General features: G+C 44.7%; 1 protein-coding gene and 1 non-coding gene across 5 annotated transcripts in view; one reads left to right on the plus strand and one right to left on the minus strand.

Annotated features, from left to right (window-relative positions):
- The window catches only part of Spag9 (sperm associated antigen 9), a 128,543-nt gene extending 109,884 nt beyond the window's left edge, over nt 1-18,659 (minus strand). For 3 of the 4 annotated variants that reach the window (XM_042670800.1, XM_042670791.1, XM_042670784.1), the window contains exon 1: nt 18,174-18,659. In XM_042670800.1, coding sequence (XP_042526734.1) covers nt 18,174-18,476 — 303 coding nt within the window. In that variant the 5' untranslated portion in view covers nt 18,477-18,659. The remainder of the gene's footprint in view (nt 1-18,173) is intronic. The other variant, XM_042670779.1, reaches the window with a different exon arrangement.
- On the plus strand, nt 10,447-10,511 carry Trnaa-ugc. The gene has a single exon. It is a non-coding gene; the product is annotated as a tRNA-Ala (tRNA).
- Nucleotides 18,660-21,648: the final 2,989 nt, after the last annotated feature.

A 21,648-nucleotide genomic window follows, 5' to 3' on the forward strand; every position in this document is an offset into this window, starting at 1 on the left:
CCTCAGTTCTTCAGCTCAAGGCTAGCGCTCTACCACTTGAGCCACAGCACCACTTCCGGCTTTTTTCTTTTTGCTTATGTGGTGCTGAGGAATCGAACCCAGGGCCTCAGGCATGCAAGGCAAGCACTCTACCACTGAGCCACCTTCTCAGCCCCTCCATAAAAATTGTTTAGTCAGGATCTGGGAATGTGGTTTAGTGATAGAGTGCTTGCCTAACATACATGAAGACTTGGATTCAATTCCTCAGTACCACATAAACAGAAAAAGCCAGAAGTAGCACTATGGCTCAAGTGGTAGAGCACTGGCCTTGAGCAAAAGAAGCCCAGGGACAGTGCCCAGGTCCGGAGTTTAAACCCCAAAACTGGCACACAAAAAAAAAATTAGTCAAAAGTTGGGTGCTAGGGGCTGGGAAGGTGGCTCAGTGGTAGAATGCTCTTGCCTAGCATGCATGAAGCCCTGGGTTCGATTCCTCAGTACCACAGACACAGAAAAAGCCAGACGTGGTACTGTGGCTCAAGTGATCGAGCGCTAGCCTTGAGCAAAAGAAGCTCAAGGACAGTGCCCAGGCCCTGAGTTCAAGCCCCAGGACTGGTAAGGAAAAAAAAAAAAAAAGTTGGGTGCTTGTGGCTCACACCTGTAATCCTAGCTACTCCAGAGGCTGAGATCTGAGGATTGCGAATCAAAGCCAGCATAGACAGGAAAATCTGTGAGACTCTTGCCTTCAATTAATATTCGAAAAAGTCAGAAGTGTCACTGGGGTTCAAGTGGTAGAGCACTAGCCTTGAGCAAAAGCTGCTCAGGGACAGTACCCAGGCTCAGAGTTCAAGCCCCAGGACTGGCCAATAAAAATAAGAATTGTTTAGTCAGGGGGCTGGAAAGTGGCTCAGTTGTAGAGTGCTTGCCTTGCATGCATGAGGCCCTGGGTTCAATTCCTCAGCACCACATAAGCAGAAAAAGCTGGAAGTGGTTCTGTGGCTCAAGTGGTAGAGCACTAGCCTCGAGCTGAAGAGCTGAGGGACAGTGCCCAGAGTTCAGACCCCATGACCAGCAAAAAAAAAAAAAAATTGTTTAGTCAGATACAAGTAGATCAATCCTGTAACCTACCTAAATGGGAGACTGAGATTGGGAAGATCAAAGTGTAAAGCCAGTACAGGCAGAAATGTTAGTAAGAGTTCATAACTCTTCATAACTAAGAATTAGATCCAGTATTACATTGCATCCCTGTTATTCTATGAAAGGAAGCCAAAATTAGGCAGATCAGGGACTAGGCACAAGGCCAGACAGAAAGTGAGAACCTATCTCAAAAGCAACCACCACCACCAAAAAAAAAAAAAAAAAGCTAGAGGTATGACTCAATGATAAGAGTACTCAGAAAATACAAGGCCTTGAGTTCAAACCCCAGTACCTCAAAAAATGTTTTAAAACTTCTGAATTTAGAAGTAAAAATAAGAAACAAAGAGAGGGTTGGGAAGGTGGCTTAGTGGTAGAGCGCTTGCCTTGCATGCCTGAGGCCCTGGGTTCAATTCCTCAGTACCACATAAGCAAAAAGAAAAAAAAGCCGAAAGTGGCGCTGTGGCTCAAGTGGTAGAGCGCTAGCCTTGAGCTGAAGAGCTGAGGGACAGCGCCCAGGCCCAGAGTTCAGGCCCCCACAACCAGACCCAAAAAAAAAAAAAGATACAAAGAGAAAGAGAAAGCAATAGAGAGGGCTATACTGATAAAATATAGTATGTGCACATATAAAATACCATGCTGAAACTTCTTATGTACACACACACAGAAAAAATGACAAGAAAAACCGGGTGCTGGTGGTTCACGCCTGTAATCCTAGCTCCTCAGGAGGTTGAGATCTGAGGATCATGGTTCAAAGCCAGCCCAGTCAGGAAAGTCCCTGAGACTCTTAATCTCCAATAAACCACCAGAAAACTGGAAGTGGTGCTGTGGCTCAAGTGGTACAATGTTCACCTTTAGCTGAAGAGACAGCACCCAGGTCCAGAGTTCAAGCCCCATGAACAACCAAAAAAAAAAAAAACCAAGAAAATAAAAGAGGCTGTTGTAGAGAAAGGAAGGCAAATGGAGAGAGTGAATGAGGATGTATATGGTCAAAGTAGTTTACTTCCATATATGAAAACAAAACAATGAAACCTGTTTTAGAAAGGGAAAGGAGAATAGGGACATTGATAAAGTATGCAAAATTTTATAACAAAAAGGTATTTTGAGTCGGGTGCTGTTGGCTCACACCTACAATCCTAGCTACTCAGCAGTCTGAGACCTGAAGATTATGATTCTAAGCCATCCTGGGCAGGAAAGCCTATGAGACCTTATTTCCACTAAACTACCAAAAAAGCCTGCAGTGGAGCTGTGGCTCAAGAAGTAGAGCACTAGCCTTTAGCAAATAAAGCTCAGGGATCACATCCAGGCCCTGACTGCAAGCCCCAGGACTGGCACCATCCCCCCCCCAAAAAGGCATTTTGTTTTGAAAAATAAATAGTATGATCTAAGCTAGCTAGGCCAATTTTTTAAAAAAATTAGTAAGGTGTTTCTTATGGAATGGATATCCTAAAGAAAAATATACATCCTACTATAAATACATAAATCCTAATACTCATCTTCAGTTTATAATAATTTTTAATCTGAAATGTATACATTAGGGGACAAAAATAAAGGAATAACCATAAATGTTTCTTAAATAAGTAAATGGTTAATAAGCAGTTTGGGGCCTGGTGCCAGTGGCTCAGGCCTGTAATCCTAGTTACTCAGGAAGGCTGAGACCTGAGGACTGTGGTTCAAAACCAGTCTGGACAGAAAAGTCTGTGAGACTCTTATCTCTACCACTTCCAAATGATGGAAGTGGTAGAGCACTAGCCTCAATGGAAAAGTTAAGGACAGCACCATGCACACACACACATATACACACACATGAATACTCTCTTTATGTATATTTGTATAAGTATGTATGTATATACATAGATAAATATAAATACAGATTGTATAGACTAGAAATATCTCCACCAAGCAAAATAAATAAAACTATTCTCATCAAGGAGATTATGGTTAAATGTAATCACTAAATTGCAGTCTTCATCTTACATAGCAACATATGACTACTGATGATCATTCCTCCTTAAAACGCTTCTTTTTGTCAGTTGTGGGACTTGAACTCAGGGCCTGGATGCTGTACCTGACAAGACTAGTGCTCCACTACTTTGAGCCATAGCTCCCTTTCAGTTTTTTGATGGTTAACTGGAGATAAAGAGTCTCATGGACTTTCCTGCCCTGGCTGGCTTTGAACACTGATCCGCAGATCTCAGCCTCCTGAGTAGCTAATATTACAGGTATGCGCCCCCGGTGCCTGGTGGCTCTTTTCTGGTGACACTTCTTTTTTCATGTGGCTTCTAGGACTTTTCCTTGTTTCCCTAGTAGTTACTAGTTGTTCCTTTCTTGATATTTGCTGGTGATACCTCTTCTCCCAAACTTAATCACCTTTGTATATTTGTCCCTGGACAAATTTTATTTTTCTTTTCTTTTCTTTTTTTTTTTTTTTGGGTCCGGTCGTGGGGCCTGAACTCTGGGCCTGGGCGCTGTCCCTCAGCTCTTCAGCTCAAGGCTAGCACTCTACCACTTGAGCCACAGCCCCACTTCTGGCTTTTTTCTTTTTGCTTATGTGGTGCTGAGGAATCGAACCCAGGGCCTCGAGCATGCAAGGCCAAGCGCTCTACCACTGAGCCACCTTCCCAGCCTCTAAATTTTATTTTTCTTATTTACTTATTTTGAGACAAAGCGTCACTATATTGCCCAGACTGACCTAGAAATCTGGATCCTCCTGCTTCTGTAGCTAGAGTAGATGAGATTATAGGTATATACCACTATATTCAGCTTCTTGCTTACTTTTAATTCCTTGATGATCTCATCCATTTCATAGCTCTAAATACTAACTTTATGTTGACAGCTTCCAAGTTTCTACCTCCAGCCCAGACCTAATTTTCAGATTTGTGTGTACAACAGTCTACTGCACAACTTCATTTGGACTCTAATAAGCATCTTAAACTTGACATGTCAAAACCTGCTCTTTCTCCTGACTTCTCTCACCTCTTAAATCATTGTGGCCAACTGTTCAGGCCAAATACTTTGTAGTCACTTTGGCTATTTTCTTTCCCTAATATCTCATTTCCATTCCATCATCAAAGCTACCTCAGGGTCAACCACTTTTCCTCATCTCCAACACAACTCTAATCTGTGTCAGTATTATCTATTGCCTGGATTACTGCTACAGCAATAGCCTCCTAATTACCTCCTTACTTGCACTCCTGCCATTCTATCATGCATTTTCAAGTCAGTGGTTAGGGGAATTCTTTAAAAATGAAGTCACAGTAGATGCAAGTGGTTCACACCTGTGTAATCCTAGTTAGGAAGCAAAGATCTGAAGAATCACAGTTGGAAGCCAGCCTGGACAGGAAAGTATGACACTCCTATCTTCAAAATAAACAGGGAGGGGGGAAAAAAGGAATAGGGCTAGAGGCCGGTGTGGCTCAAGTAGTAGAGTTCCAGTACAGCAAGCAAGCTGAGAAAGACCAGGCCCTGATTTCAAACCCTGCTGGGGGGGGGGGGGGGGGGGGGCGGCAGAAGAGGAGGAAGAAGAGTTGTATTTTTTTCTCTGCACAAGACCCTCTGACAGTTTGCACTCTTGACTGTCAACTCTTACACCATAGCCAACGTGGTCCTACAATCTATCACTACCACCCTCTTAGGCCTCTGATGTCACCCCTATTTAAATCCCACCCACTACTTCCTATTCTCTGACTTGAGCTCCGGCTGGATTCCCCCAACACCAAGCCTTAGCACGTGGCTTCCCACTGCTTTTCCTCTACATATTGGAATGGGTTGCTCCCTTCCTCGTCTCCTTTGTCTTTGTTCCTTACCCCCATTTTTCTATCCCCCTTTCCTTTTTATTTTCACCAGAACACTTCATGCCATCCAGCATGCTACACATTTCAGTCATCTAGCTTAGTTATTATATGCCTTTCAACATTAAGAGTATAGGCTCCATGATTAATTCAAGGACAGTTGTTTAATTTACTATTATATCTCCTGAAGAATGATGACAGTATATTGCAGGTTCTCAAATATTTTTGAACGAATGACTGAACAAATAATACTTTCTGAATTAACCTGAAACTTTTGTAAAAATGTATAAATCACACATACTCATCTTCTACCCCCCTCCCCTCCCCCCACACACACACTCACTCACTCACTATCTGAGATCAGTTGCTTATGCCTATAATCCTAGCTACTCAGGAAGTGGAGATCAGAGGCTCATGGTTTAAAGCCTGCCTGGGCAGGAAAGTTTGGTGAGACTCTTATTTCCAGTTAACCACCTACAGATTGAAAGGTAGAGCTGGGCTCAAGTGGTAGAGCACTAGCCTAGAGCACAAACTGGCTTTGAAACATAATCCTTAGATGTCAGCCTCCTGAGTAGCTTACAGTCATGAACCACCAGCCCCTGGCAAGGTGGTTTCTTTTTATTACTATAATTTGTACATGATCACACTTTCTTTTCTTTTCTTTTTGTGCCAGTACTGAGGCTCCATTTTCTTGCTCATAGTGCTCACCCACTCAAACCATGGCTCCAGTCTGACATTTGCTAGTTAATCAAAGATGTCATCTAGTATACTTGTCTGTGTGGACTGGCTTCAAACTTTGATCCTCTAGGTCTGTCTCCTAAGTAGCTAGGATTATAGGTGTGAACCATGAGGGCATGGCTAATTGCCTACAACAGTATTTCTGTTTTATAGATGAGATGTGAGGGCTTTATCCTAGCCAGAAATGTTTTTGTTTTTTTGTTTTGTTTTATGTCGGTTGTGGGGCTTGAACTCTGGGCCTGGGCACTGTCCCTCAGCTCTTCAGCTCAAGGCAAGTGCTCTACAACTTGAGCCATAGTGCCACTTCCAGTTTTTCTGATGGTTAATTGGAGATGAGAGTCTCATGGACTTTCCTGCTTGGACTGGCTTTGAACTGCAATCCTCAGATCTCAGCCTCCTGAGTAGCTAGAATTACAGGTGTAAGGCACCAGTGCCCAACCCAGAAACATTTTGAAGGAGAAAAGAGAAAGAAAAAAGTGTGTGAAAGCAGAGAGAGCGTTGTCTATGTTTTGTAGATGAGATTTGGAGGCTTTATCCTAGCCAGAGACTTTTTGAAGGAGAAGGGGAAAAAAAAAAAAAGAAGGGGTGGGGGAAGCCAGTGAAAGCAGAGCGAGCATAGTTAAAATGGTAGGGTGTCTGCATAGCAAATACAAGGCCCTGAGTTCAAACTCCAGTACTAACAAAAATAATAAAATTTTAAGGAAGTGGTGCTGTGGCTCAAGTGATAGAGCATGGGTCTTGAGCTGAAGAGCTCAGGGACAGCGCCCAGGTCCAGAGTTCAAGCCCCACGACAGACATGACAGACAGAAAGACAGAAAGGAAGGAAGGAAGAAAGGAAGGAAGGAAGGAAGGAAGGAAGGAAGGAAGGAAGGAAGAAAGAAAGAAAGAAAGAAAGAAAGAAAGAAAGAAAGAAAGAAAGAAAGAAAGAAAGAAAGAAAGAAAGAAAGAAAGAAAGAAAGAAAGAAGAGAAAGAAGGGGGGGAAGGAGCAAACAAGTAAGCAAGTAGGGCCTCCCTGGCTCACGCCTCAGGAGGCTGAGATCTGAGAATCATGGTTCAAAGCCAGCACAGGCAAGAAAGTCCCTGAGACTCTTATCTCCAATAAACCACTCAGAAAACTGGAAGTGGCACTGTGGCTCAAGTAGTAGAGTGCTCACTTTGAGCTCAGGGACAGCACCCAGGTCCAGAGTTCAAGCCCCATGACTGATAATAATAATAAAATAAATTTTAAAAAGAACTGAATGCTTATATCTATGGACATGCATAACTGATTTAACTTAATCTCTTGTAAGATGTGATATGATTTTATAAAGTGTTAACTCTCTACAACACTTGGCTAAGCATTAGCAAGATCATGAGGTCAGTACATTAACAAAATTATGATAGGAGGGCAGGCAACAGTTTTTCAAATTACAAAGACATCCAGAAATTCTGGCTATTTATTCCCAGAATAGCAATTTACCAGATCTCTGCCTTTTACTGTCTCTAGCTCACATACTAATTTATATTCTTTCAGTGAGGTGGGAGTAAGAATCTGTGGATGGGCATTTTTAGCATGTATAATATATAAGCACATCTTCTACTAAAGACCCCCTTTCCTCTCAACAGCTGGTAGGCCAGCAACATTGATGTAACGTCAGACAGAACTCTCCAGGGAACTAAACACTGCTTTAAAAACAACAACAACAAGCTGGGCGCCAATGGCTCCTGCCTGTAATCTTAGCTACTCAGGAGGCTGAGATCTGAGGATCAAGGTTCAAAACCAGCCAGGGCAGGAAACTCCGTGAGACTCATCTCTAATTAATCACCAGAAAACCAGAAGTGACGCTGTGGCTCAAGTGGTAGAGCGCTTGCCTTGAGCTGAAGAGCTGAGGGACAGTGCCCAGGCCCAGAGTTCAAGCCCCGACCAAAAAAAAACAAAAAAGGGCTGGGAAGATGGCTCAGTGGTAGAGCGCTTGCCTTACATGCCTGAGGCCCTGGGTTCGATTCCTCAGCACCACATAAGCAAAAAAAAAACCAGGTCTGGTAATGTGTTTAGTGGTAGAGCACTTGCCTAGCATGCATGAAGCCCTGGGTTCCATTCCTCAGTATCACATAAACAGAAAAAGTTGGAAGTGTTGCTGTGGCTCAAGTTGTAGAGCACTAGCCTTGAGGACAGCCCCGGCCCTGAGTACAAGCCCCAAGACCGACAATAAATAAATAAATAAAAAGACTGGGTATCGGCCTATAATCATAGCTACTTGGGAGGCTGAGATCTAAGGATTGGGGTTCAAAGCCAGATCTGGCAGACAAATGCAAGAGATTTATTTCCAAGTAACTACCAAAACACTAGCTCAAGTGGAAAAACACCAGCCTTTATCTAAGAAGGTAAGTGAGAGCACAAAGTTGAGTTCAAGCTCCAGTACTGCCTTTTTGTTAAAAAAAAAATAGGCAAATAAATATGAACAAAAAGGCATGTATAGGAATAAACATGTTATATGTAACTGTTCAAAACTGAAAAATAACAAGTGTTCTTTAGTAGGTAATGGATAAGTAAATTATAGATCCATACTATATAAACTCTAACAGCCAAAGAACTGATATGGAGCTAAGGATGAGGCTGAAAACAGGAGAGGTGATTCAAAATCTCAAATAATTACTTAGTAATATCCCTATTATGTCCCAGACTCATCCCAGGGCAGCCAGGTAGCTTTCCTTAGTTACCCACATAGAAATCTGTTTTCTGAAAAAATTCAACCTGAGATCTTAGGGTAGGAACAAAACCAGGCCAGGAGAAATTCAAATGGAAAAAGAGGTATTAACTGATAGTCTAAAAACCAAACAGTAATATTGACAATGCCCTTCCAGTTTCTGACCTCATGCAGCTTCCCATAACGTATATAACTGGACTTATCTACCACTCCATCAACCACCCACCCCACAATGAGACTGTCCTCTGGAAGAACTCAAATGTCTATAAGACGATGGGCTACAGAAACCTGAGTTCCCAGCAGGCAGCAAAATACATTCTGGCATACAAAGCTTCCAGTCCTCTTTTTTTTTTAGCAACCTCACTTTTAAAGCATGAAGAGATAATTAAAGGTTATCAGAAACTACAACCTGAAAAAGAAAGATGAAAACAATCTGGGGGTCAAAGGAACTTTCACAATCTGTAATCTATTCTTTTTGTTACTCTTCATCACAACATAAACTTCAAGAAAGCTCATGCTACCTTCTTCTTTGTTTGTGACTACATCACCAGAGCCTAAAACAGTGTTTTGTTCAATAAGTATTAGTTCTTTCTCAGCAACTGTGTCTATCTATTAAATAGCTGACTATTTTTGAATGGGATAGGGTAGAACTAGAGAAATATGAAATTCCTTCCAGTCACTTTTTTAAAAAAGGCAGAAAGAGTAAATGAAATTTTAAAGGCAAGAACAGAGCTAGGAAGAAGGTAAGTTTGGCCAAATACATTATATGAACATGAACGTATGGAAATATTACAATAAAATTATTTTTTTGTCTGAACTTCAAAAGGTAAAATTCTTGCCAAGAGCTGGTGGCTCACACCTGTAACACTAGCTACTCAGGAGGCTGAATCAGAGAATCATTGTTAGAGGCCAACTGACAAAACCTCAAAACCACCGAAAATAAAACCAAAAGCAAAAAAAAAACCTACCCAAAATAGAGTCCTAGCCTTAAGCAAAAATATCCTGGATTTGGGGCTGGGAAGGTGGCTCAATAGTAGTGCTTGCCTTGCACGCATGAGGCCCTGGGTTCGATTCCTCAGCACCACATAAGCAAAAAGAAAAAAGCCAGAAGTGGGGCTGTGGCTCAAGTGGTAGAGCGCTAACTTTGAGCTGAAGAGCTGAGGGACAGCGCCCAGGCCCAGAGTTCAGGCCCCACGACCAGACCCAAAAAAAAAAAAAAAAAAAAAAAATCCTGGGCTCAAGATCCAGTGTATGGGGTGGGGTGTGTGTGTGTGGGGGGGGGGGGGGGGCTAATCTCATACATATATATATATAATATATAATCTTTTATATATATATATATAATCTTTTATATATATATATATGAGAAAAACAAAAGACAGTGATGCCGGTCCCAGTCAGGGAGGCTGAGATTTGAGGATTGAGGAATGAAATTCAAAGCCAGTCTAGGTAGGAAAGTCTATGAGATGTTCCAATTAAGCACCCAAAAGCCTGTAAGTAGAGCTGTCTGTGGCTCAATTGGTAAAAGTTAGCCTTGAACTCTGAACTTGCACCAAAACAAAAACAAAAACAAGTTGTATTTGTTTAATATGCTCAAAGGAATTCAATCTTCTATACTGCAAAAATAAATGAATGAGGGGCTGGGAAGGTTGCTCAGTGGTAAAGTGCTTGCCTTGCATACATGAGGCCCTGGGTTTGATTCTTCAACACCACATAAGCAGAAAAGGCCAGAAGTGGCACTGTGGCTCAAGTGATAGAGGACTAACAGAGACAGAGACACACAGAGACACAGAGAGAGAAAGACACACACACACACACACATTTGTTTTAGCTGGATGTTAGTGGCTCACACCTGTAATATTAGCTACTCAGAAGCCTGAGATTTGAGGATCATGTTTCAAAGCCCAGGGCAGGAAAGTGTGTAAGACTTTTAACTCCAATCAAGTATATATATATATATATATATATATATATATATATATATTTTTTTTTTTTTTTTTTTTTTTTTTTTTTAAGCCAAAAGTGAAGCAATGGCTCAAGTGGTAGAGCACTAGCCTTGAGCAAAAGAAGCTCAGAGACAACACCAGGACCAGTAGAGAGAAAGAGAAGGGGCTGGGAAGGTGGCTCAGTGGTAGAGCGCCTGCCTTGCATGCATGAGGCCCTGGGTTCGATTCCCCAGCACCACATAAGCAAAAAGAAAAAAAGCCAGAAGTGGCGCTGTGGCTCAAGTGGTAGAGTGCTAGCCTTGAGCTGAAGAGCTGAGGGACAGCGCCCAGGCCCAGAGTTCAGGCCCCACAACTGGACCTAAAAAAAAAAAAAGAGAGAGAGAAAGAGAAAGAGAAAAGAGAAAGAGAGAGACAGAACAGACAGAGAGAGAGAAAGAGAGGAAGGAAGGAAGGAGGGAGGGAGGGAGGGGGAAGAGGGAGGAAGGGAAGAAGGGAGGGAGGAGGGAAGGAGGAAAAAAATTAAGATTTATATTTGGAAATTTTCAAATGTAAATAATACAATGGATAGATGGAAGCATGTTCTCATTTCTTAGGCGATAACTGTTAAATACTGAATGGTAAAATGTTGTATTTGCAATTTACTTTGAAATGGTTCCAAAAATGTGTATGGCTGGAAGGATGGCTAGAGTGGCAAACTGGCAAGTGAAGAGGCCTTGAATTCAAACCTCAGTACCACCAAAAGAAAAAAAAAATGTGTGTACACTTGTATGGGGGTATAGAACAGCCCGATAAACAGATAAATAAAGCTACTACTGAATCTAGACTGTGGATAGTCATCTGACTATCATCATCTATCAACATATTTTCTTGGGGCTGGGAAGGTGGCTCAGTGGTAGAGCGCTTGCCTTGCATGCATGAGGCCCTGGGTTCGATTCCCGAGCACCACATAAGCAAAAAGAAAAAAAGCCGGAAGTGGCGCTGTGGCTCAAGTGGTAGAGCCTTAGCCTTGAGCTGAAGAGCTGAAGGACAGTGCCCAAGCCCAGAGTTCAGGCCCCACGACCGGACCCAAAAAAAAAAAAAACATATTTTCTTTGCTTTGTGTGCCAGTCCAGGGATTTGAACTCAGGGCCTGGGGACTGTCTGAACTGTTTTGCTCAAGGCTCAAACTCTACCAATTGAGCCACAGCTCCACTTCCAGCTTTTTTCTGGTTAACTGGAATGGAGATAAGAGTCTCATGGACATTCCTGCTTGGGCTGGCTTTGAATCACAATCCTTCAATCTCAGCCTCCTGAGTAGCTATGTTGGTCTTAAACTTGCCATGTAGACTGGGCTGATCTTTTATGTTGTTGTTGTTGTTGGTAGTGGGGCTTGAACTCTGGACCTGGCCACTGTCCCTGAGCTCTTCAGCTCAAGGCTAGCACTCTACCACGTGAGCTACAACGCCACTTCCGGTTTTCTGGCGGTTTACTGCAGAAAAGAGTTTCATAGACTTTCCTGCCCGGGCTGCTTTGAACCATGATCCTCAGATCTCAGCCTCCTGAGTAGCTAGGATTACAGGTGTGAGCCACTGGTGCCTGGTGCCTGGCTGACTGGGCTGATGTTAAAGTCTCAATATCCTCGCCTAGTTTCTGGAGTGCTAGGATTACAAACATGAACCACTAGCCCTAGTTTTTTATTTCTTTTCTCCCTCTCACTCCCCCCCCCCTTTTTTGCCAGCCCTAGGGCTTGAACTCTGAGCCTGGGCTCTGTTCCTGAGCTTCTTTTGCTCAAGGCTAGAACTCTACCACTTGAGCTCAGAGCCACTTCCAGCTTTTTCTGAGTAGTTTGAGGTAAGAATTTCATGGACCTTCCTACCCTAGCTGGCTTTGAACCCCAATCCTCAGATCTTAGCCTCCTATAGCTAGGATTACAGGTGTGAGCTATTGGTACCTGGCCCCAAGATTTCTTTTATGAATAACTAAGAGCTACAGTATTGGGGGTGGAGGAGAATACTGAATGTCAAGGCCTATATAGTTCCAAGTTTATATACTTCTTTTTTTGTGCCTGTGCTGGTCCTGGGCTTGAACTCAGGGCCTGTGCACTGTCCCTGAGTTTTTTTGCTCAAGACTAGCCCTCTATCACTTGAGCCACAGCTCCACTCTGGCCTTTTTTGGTAGTTAATTGGAGATAAGAGTTTCGAGGGCTTTCTTGCTGGGTGTAGTTCAAACCAAGATCATTAGATCTCAGCCTGCTGAGAAGCTAGGGTTACAGGTGTAAGTCACCAGAGGCCAGCATGTTTATACACTTATAAGAAAATAATCAGATTAACAATCTAAGTAAAGTAATTCTGTAAGTGCTTTAACTGCTGATTCACTGAGGGAAACCTAATATACAATAATTCTCAATTGTATTTCTCATCTCTAATCATTCTATTTTCCTAAGCAACAAAATACAAAAAGAAAGCAGTCAGGGGCTGGGAAGGTGGCTCAGTGGTAGAGCGCTTGCCTTCCATGCATGAGGCCCTGGGTTCGATTCCTCAGCACCACATGAGCAAAAAAAAAAGCTGGAAGTGGTGCTGTGGCTCAAGTGGTAGAGCGCTAGCCTTGAGCTGAGGGACAGCACCCAGGCTGAGTTCAGGCCCCACGACTGGTCCCGCTCGCCCAAAAAAAAAAAAAAGAAAGAAAGCAGTCAAAAAAAATCACAAAACATTGTTCCTAGAAAGATATTCTATGTTTTTGTACAAAAAAAAATGAAGACTAATATATCTTCATTTTTTGTGCAAGCTCCCTTTACCCAGTGATACTAAACAAACTCTCCCTTTAAAGACAATAGTGATAAGGCCACAAAATTACTTGCAGCCAAATTTCTAGCCTACTTCCAGAATAAAACAACAAACCTCCCTCCCTGCCTTCCTTCCAGGAACATTCTATTTAAAATTAAAGCAGGGCTGGGAATGTGGCTTAGTGGTAGAGTGCTTGCCTAGCATGCATTAAGCACTGGATTCAATTCCTCAGTACCACATCAACAGAAAAATCCAGAAGTGGTGCTGTGTTTCAAGTAGTGGACTGCTAGCCTTTAGCAAAAGAAACTCAAGGACAGTGCCTAGGCCCTGAGTTCCAGGACTGGCAAAATGAAAATAAAAATTAAATTAGGGCTGGAAAGGTGACCCAGTGGTAGAGTGCGTGCCTTGCATGCATGAGGCCCTGGGTTCGATTCCTCAGTACCAAATAAGCAGAAAAGGCCAGAAGTGGTGCTGTGGCTCAAGTAGTAGAGCGCTAGCCTTGAGCTGAAGAGCTGAGGGACAGTGCCCGGGCCCAGAGTTCAGGCCCCAAGACCAGGAAAAAAAAAAAAAAAAAAAATTAAAGGAAATCACCAGGCTCCAGTGGCTCATACCTATAATCCTAGCTACTTAGGAGGCTAAGACCTGAGGATTGTGGTTTGAAGCCAGCTCAGGCAGGAATGTCCATGAGACTCTTCTCTCCAATTAACCAGAAAAAAAGTTAGAATTGGAACCGGTAGAGTGCTAGCCTTAAGTAGAAGACCTCTGGGACAACACCCAGCACTGAGTTCAAGCCCAGTGACCAGCACACACATGAAAAATTTAAAGCAAATCATGTCTTTTTTTTTTGAGTCCAGTTGTGGGGCCTGAACTCTGGGCCTGGGCTCTCTCCCTCAGCTCTTCAGCTCAAGGCTAGCGCTCTACCATTTGCGCCACAGCGCCACTTCTGGCTTTTTTCTTTTTGCTTATGTGGTGCTGAGGAATTGAACCCAGGGCCTCAGGCAGGCAGGGCAAGCATTCTACCACTGAGCCCAGCCCCCATGTCTTTTTTTTTTTCCCAAGTGAGTCTCACCATGTCTCCCAGTTGAGATCTTCTGCTTCAGCCTTGCCGATGCTGGAATTATAGTCATACACCCAGGTATAGAATATAGGACTAGAATTTAGCTGGTGTGATGAGGGAAGGCTTGTATCCCAGTACTTGGGAGGCCGATGCAGAAAGATTGTTAGTTTAAAGGTAACCTAGCCTATATAGTTGTTTCTAGAACAGCTTAGGCACATAACAAGACCCAATCTCAAGCCCCTATCGTATAACTTGTACAAACAAAAGTATTAAAAAAAAAAACACTAACAGGCCAGACACTAGTGGCTCAAGCCTGTAAATCCTGACTACCAAGGAGGCTGAGATACGAGGATAGAGGTTCAAAACAAGTCCAGGAAGGAAGGTCTATGAGACTGCTCAATTAACCAACAAAAAGCCCCAAGTGACTTAAGTGGTAGACGGATAACCTTAAGCAACCTTGTCCTTGAGTTCAAGCCCTAGGACCCTCACCAATAAATAAATAAATAAACAAATAAAGCAAATCTGGAAAGAAAGGAATGGAGAAGAGGGAAAAAAGGGGCTGGGAAGGTGGCTCAGTGGTAGAGCATTTGCCTTGCATGCCTGAGGCCCTGGGTTCGATTCCTCAGCACCACCTAAGCAAAAAGAAAAAAGCCGGAAGTGGTGCTGTGGCTCAAGTGGTAGAGCACTAGCCTTGAGCTGAAGAGCTGAGGGACAGCGCCCAGGCCCAGAGTTCAGGCCCAACTGGACCCAAAAAAAAAAAAGAGGGAAAGAAAAAGAGGGGGAGGAGGCCAATCAGGTAAATATCAGAGAAAAGCACTACATGGCAAGGGAGCAACCTGAGCAAAGGTATCCCACAGGGCTTAACTAATGGAAAAACTATGGCAGAAGCATACAAGAGATAGTGGTGGGTGGAAGGATGGATAATATTTTGATTAACACTTAAAACTGGTACAATTCTACTTAAAAAAAAACAACAACAAAAAACAAAAAAACAGCGCTACTTCACATATGTGTTTTTGGGTTTTTTTGTGTGTGTGGTTTTTTTTTTGCTGGTTGTGGGACCTGAACTCTGGGCCTGGACGCTGTCCCTCAGCTCTTCAGCTCAAGGCTAGCGCTCTACCACTTGAGCCATACCACCACTTCCGGCTTTTTTCTTTTTGCTTAGGTGGTGCTGAGGAATCGAACCCAGGGCCTCATGCATGCAAGGCAAGCTCTCTACCACTGAGCCACCTTCTCAGCCCCTGTGTTTTGGTTTGTTGGTTGGTGAGATTACTGTTTGTTTTCTAGTGGTGGTTATTTTTTGCAGTACTGAATAACGATTGAACACAAGACCACTAGAATGCTAGATAGGTACTCTACCTCTAGGCTACATCTTCAGTCCCTAGGATGCTTTTAAAGAACTACTAATACAGTAAACTAACTCCACACACACAAAAAAATTCAAATTAAAGCACGGAGTATATTCAAGTTATACTACCATTATAATAAAGTTTACATTTCACCTCCTCACCGACAATTTCTACAAGCAAGAGATTATAGCACCTCACAGGCTCCTAAAACATTCTCATCAACTATATTACCTTCCTAAATTTCCATAAAGGTGTTCAGAATCTACTTTGCACTCTTGTGATGGATAATTTCCACACTTTCAAATTATTTTTGCTGATAATACTCTCTCTGAGGCACTTCTGCTATAATAGTAGACCCTTGGTCCTTATGTTAAAGGCATAAACACTCTAGAATTTACTCCCACTTACAAGTAGAGGAAAAGCTTGGTTTATGAATTCACATGAACACTGACAATGAAGGTGTTTTATACTTGAAGTTAGGAGGTTAGTTCATCAAGAATTACATCCATGTTCTCAACTCCTAGGTCATAACCAAATATTTAACTTAAAAAAAATTTTATAGATGTCGGGGCTGGGAAGGTGGCTCAGTGGTACAGCGCTTGCCTTGCATGCTCAAGGCCCTGGGTTCGATTCCTCAGCACCACATAAACAAAAAGAAAAAAGCCGGAAGTGGCGCTGTGGCTCAAGTGGTAGAGTGCTAGCCTTGAGCTGAAGAGCTGAGGGACAGTGCCCAGGCCCAGAGTTCAGGCCCCACGACCGGACCCAAAAAAAAAAAAAAATTTATAGATGTGACTGAAAGAGTATAAACTATAAAGAAACCTATTTCTAAAAAGTTGTTTACTTAAGGAACTAATATAAAACTTAAAGGCTAGCAGTTAGTTTTCTGATTCTATAACTTGTGGCAGACAGTTTTATGGACACATGTGACTTTGGCATTTTGCCCATATTTATGTACACTGATGGGAGTGTAAGATGCTTTATTTTTTTAACACCTGAGGTGATAGATCAGGCCAGGCCTACTTCTCACCTGTGTGCTTACATGGTTAATTTCCCAGTCTCTTCCATGCAGATTCACATACTGGAAAGGGCCTGTATGATCATGAACAAGTGACAAGCCTTCTTAAAAACATACGTGACCTCTGTTCTGTAAACAGTATTAATAACCTGTGCAGGTTGTGATCTTTGTTTTCCAACATTCCCCCCTCATATGCCTATAAATACTCTGGAAATAGTTAATTATGTTTGGAAAACTCGATGACATTCCTTCTGTGACCACAAATAGGTCACAAAATCAGAACTAAAACTCATCACTCATAGCAAGCTAAAACCAAGGAAGAAAAGGTACCTAGATGGCAAAGGTACCTGTGACAAAGCAAAAATAAAAGTTCAAATGGAGGCTGGGAAGGTGGCTCAGTGGTAGAGTGTTTGCCTTGCATGCATGGGGCACTGGGTTCAATTCCTCAGTACCACATAAGCAGAAAAAGCCGGAAGTGGCGCTGTGGCTCAAGTGGTAGAGTGCTAGCCTTGAGCTGAAGAGCTGAGGGACAGCGCCCAGGCCCAGACTTCAGGCCCCACGACGGACAAAAAAAAAAAAAAAGCTCAAATGGTGTTACTATTCAGAAATAAGCTAGTAAATAAACTTCACATCCTAAGAACTTTTCGAGTATTTCTGAAAAACGACATGTGGTTCTTTTGATAACTGTTTAGGCTCCCTTCAATCACCATGTATTTCCCTAGTGTGCTAGACGTGTAGGAAATAGGGCCCTCCACATGCCTTAGGTAAATTCAACAGAATAATGTCACCTGAAAGTTAAAATCCCTGACTCCCATAAAGGACCTATCCCTATCCTTTGCACCCCAGATGTATCCTTTGAACCTCAAAGGTTCACAACCTCAATGTGAAAGCACCGAGGTCACTGCTCATCTGCTAGACTTAACAGCCGGCCAAATGCACCTGGTAAACTACAGAGTAGAAGCAAACTCATATGGGAAAAGTGCTGCAACTGTCACTCACATCTACTGAACCCGCCCCCACCCCAGTCCTCTTTATAAATAGAGGGATTTTTGAAGGGAACTGTCCAAGGTTACCACCTGATAGGGAGGAATGCCTGGGTGTGGGATAGCAATCAAATAAAACGGCGTATACGCTTAGGATTTACTGAGCGTTGTTATCCGAGACCCAAGCGGTTGACAAAGTGTTAAACCAGGTACATGAGACGTAAAATACGACCTCTTTCTCAACAGGATTAAAATGTCAAGAAGCAACTGACCGAAAGAGGGAGATCGCTAACTTCCCACAGTAGCAGCAACCTCCCTGGAAAGGTACTGGGACCAGCGCGGAGCTCACACAGATGGGCAGGACTGAAGTGGCCCCCTCCCCGATGGAAAAGTTTGTGCCGCCATCAGACCATCCTGCGGTGGTCGGAAACTTCCCTCAAACAACCAACGAGAACCAACCAGAACACCCTCAAGTCCCCGCCCTCGGCCAACCCCAGGTGCCTCCGTGCCAGGCGGTCGCCGGTCGCTTCCTCCGCGGGGCCTGGCCTCCCTCCCACCTGACTCCCTTCTGACATTCCCTGGCCTGCCTCAGGCCAGGTCCTGAGGTCTCGGGGTCCCCGAGGTGACCCGGCCTCGGGCTCGCCTGGCCTTGCACAAGGCCGGGGGCGCGCCTCGCGTCCCCAAGGCGGGCTGCGGACCCCGGCCCCCGCCCCGCCCCCGCCGCCGGCCCTCACCTCCTCGGCGTGTTTGCGCAGCGCCTTCTCCCGCTCGTACTGGGTGATGAGCTGCTCGTTGTCGTCCCGCAGCAGCTCCAGCTCCACCTGGTGCTCCTGGTCCTGGGCGAAGACCGAGTCCAGGTTCTCCAACACGGCCACCACCAGTGGCATCAGCTCCTTGACCACCTCTTCGTCGTACCGCCCAATGAGCCGCTCGAACTCGCGGTAGATGGAGCCAGCCAGGCCGGACACCCGCTCCGACATCACGGCCCCGGAGCCGCCGGGCTCCTCCTGATACACCACACCGTCCTCCAGCTCCATGGTGGCGGGCGGGCGGGCGGCCCGGGGGCGTCGCCGGCTGAGGAGCGGCACGGGCCCGCACGGGACCGGCCCGGCTGAGGCTGGGGCTGGGCCCGGCGGGGTAGGGTGGGAGGGGGGGGCCCGGGGCCTGAGAAGGGGAGGGGTGGGGTGAGCGCACTCACCCCAACCGCTGCTGCACCAACTGCCTGGGCGGCCGGGCCGCGCGCCGTACACGTCACCTGCGAGGCGGGGCCGGCGCCGCGTCGGCCCGGTGGGCGGGGCCCCGCGGGAGGCCAGGCGCGGCCGGGGGCGGGACGGGCGTCTGCGTGAGCGGGCTGAGGCAAAGCTGTGACGTCAACACCCGGCGCCGCGAGACGGGCGCGACGCCAAAGGGAAAGGCCGGGGGCTGCGGTGGGGGAGAAGTGTCAGCCGCGAGCTGGATTTTCTAGACGCTCCCAAAGGGAAGGGAGGGGCTCCAGGAGAGGGGCTGGCCGGCGGAGACTTGCTTCCCCCTCCCGCCCTTTCTGCTTTTCTACCCCTCTCTGAGCGCTTTCTCATTTAATCATCACAAAATAGGTGTGCGGTTGACTTTTGGCCCCCGTTTCCCTGACCTAGAAACTAGGCCTTAGAAAGTTGTGGTTCGCTCAAGGTCACGCAGCCAGAACCGGAAAGGCTCCGTCGAGATTCCAACCCATTCGGACTGAGAATTCCGGACTGGGAAAAATGAAAAGCAGAGGTGGGACGGAGGGGAAATAACTAGGAGACAGACTGACTGAAGGATTCATTAAAGACGTTCTCAAGTAAGACCACCGTGACCCGAGTTAGCCTCAAAACAGGAAGTGCGGAAGAGATCTGGAGAGGAAGACGGTAACGCCTGCCACATCTTGCATTTTCCCAAACACTGGGGTGGGTTTCCTGGCTCCCAGAAAACTTGACACTAGCAAATTCCAGGCTGCAGACTCCCGCCCCTATCCTGTCTTCTCTTGGAAGGGAGGCGGAGCGGGTAAGTGGAAAGTTGAGAAGTTGGAGAGGAAAGGGGTGGAGTCGGTAGGATGAATAAGTCCCGTGATACGTGTGAGATCTTCCGTGCTTGGGAATGCGTAGTCACGTGTGGGGAATGTCTCAACACTCCAGTTTAGGGCGCGATGAGTCAAAGATCACTTCCCAGTGTTTTCCAAGGGGGGCGATGACACTCAAAAGCCCCTTCCTTATTCCCTAGGTGACTCATCATCTAAGGTTTTCCCGGCCTCAGCTCATGTAAGTGCCGTGAGAAGGAAGCAGCATTTGGATAAGAGATTAAAGATGAAATCGCCCTTCTCTTGTGATCCTAAATACCCTCAGCTTGATGTTTGTATGCCCAAGTTTGTCTCTCAAAGTTTTCCTCTCTTGACCTTCCTGGAAAAACAAAAAAACAAAAAACAGTACAGAGATAAACTGAGTTTGCGCCGATGCTGTCATCACATACACCCTTACTTTGTGTGTAAGCCTGCTCTATGGAATGCTAACCACATGGCTTGGAGGTGTGGCTCACATGATTGAATGCCAGCCTACCAAACCCGAGTTTCAAAACCTACTACTGCATGCCAAATAATAATGATTATAACAATAATAATACTTAGGAATGTTGAATAGCTGGTTGGATATGAGCCCCAAATGTCCCTTTCTTTTTTTTTTTTTTTTGCCAATCCTGGGGCTTGAACTCAACCTGGGCACTTTCCCTGTGCTGCTTCTGCTTAAGGCTAGCACTCTACCACTTGAACCACAGAGCTACTTCTGTCTTTTTCTGTGTATATGGTATTGAGGAATCGAACCCAGGGCTTCATGCATGCTAGACAAGCACTCTACTATTAAGCCACATTCCCAGCCTACAGCTAGGCTTTTGATGGCTGTACGGAGATGGAGTTTGTGGACTTTTCTGCTCAGTCTGACGTCAAACTCTGGTTCTCACATCTCAACCTCCTGAGTAGCTAGGAATTCAGGCATGAGTAATTGGAACCTGATTCTTTATACTTCCTAAACTCACCTCTGAAAACTGGAAAAGGTCTTGCTCTGCATTGCTTTTGATTTCCCGAATTGTCATGCAGGCAATCAATTTATATAGGTGCTTCTTTTCTGAAGAGCAAAAAAATTTATACAAAGCTTTACTTTGTCTTTCCACAATTATTATACACATCAGAAAATTTAAAGAAAAAACATCTTATTGACTTTCACATATAAGGTTATAATGTCTTCTTAATAAATATGCTTCTTGAAGGTATGATATATATCATACCTATAGCATACTTATATATGTATACATACATGTGCACATATACATTATATGTATATATGTACACATATATATAGAAAGAGAGAGAGAGAATGAGTCTTGAGTTTAAGCTTCTGGTACCTACTATTTTTTGGGGGAGGGTCCAGTCGTGGGGCCTGAATTCTGGGCCTGGGCGCTGTCCCTCAGCTCTTCAGCTCAAGGCTAGCACTCTACTACTTAAGCCACAGCACCACTTCCCGCTTTTTTCTTTTTGCTTATGTGGTGCTGAGGAATTGAACCCAGGGCTTCATGCATGCAAGGCAAGCGCTCTACCACTGAGCTGCCTTCCCAGCCCTGGTACCTACTAAAGATCACATTGTTACCAGAAACTTGGGGCAGCAAAGTTGACCTTGATCCTTGTTCTGACAAGAGAAGTATTCAGGCAAGATGTGAACATAATATATATGATAGGAAGTTTACTAGAAAAGAAATATGGCATAGTCAGGTGCTGGTGACTCACTCCTGGAATCCCAGCTATTCAGGAGGCTGAGATCTGAGGATCACCATTCAAAGCCAGCCTGGGCAGGAAAGCCCATGAGATTCTTATTCCCAATAAACCACCAGAAAACTGGAAGTGGTGCTGTGACTCAAGTGGTAGAGTGCTAGCCTTGAGCTGAAGAGCTGAGGGACAGCTCCCAAGCCTAGAGTTCAAGGCCCACGACCAACAACAACAAAAAAAGAGCTGGGTGCCAGTGGCTCACACCTATAATCCTAGCTACTCAGGAGGCCGAGAAATGAGAATTGCAGTTCAAAGCCATCCTGGGCAAGAAACTCCATGAGACTCTTATCTCCAATAAACCACTAGAAAACCGGAAGTGACCTATGGCTCAAGCGGTAGAGCTCAGGGATAGCTCCCAAGCCCAGAGTTCAAGCCTCATGACCAAC

The sequence above is a fragment of the Dipodomys spectabilis genome, unplaced genomic scaffold (genome assembly GCF_019054845.1).
Source record: "Dipodomys spectabilis isolate Male_0828 unplaced genomic scaffold, ASM1905484v1 ptg000018l, whole genome shotgun sequence".
Taxonomy (NCBI): domain Eukaryota; kingdom Metazoa; phylum Chordata; class Mammalia; order Rodentia; family Heteromyidae; genus Dipodomys; species Dipodomys spectabilis.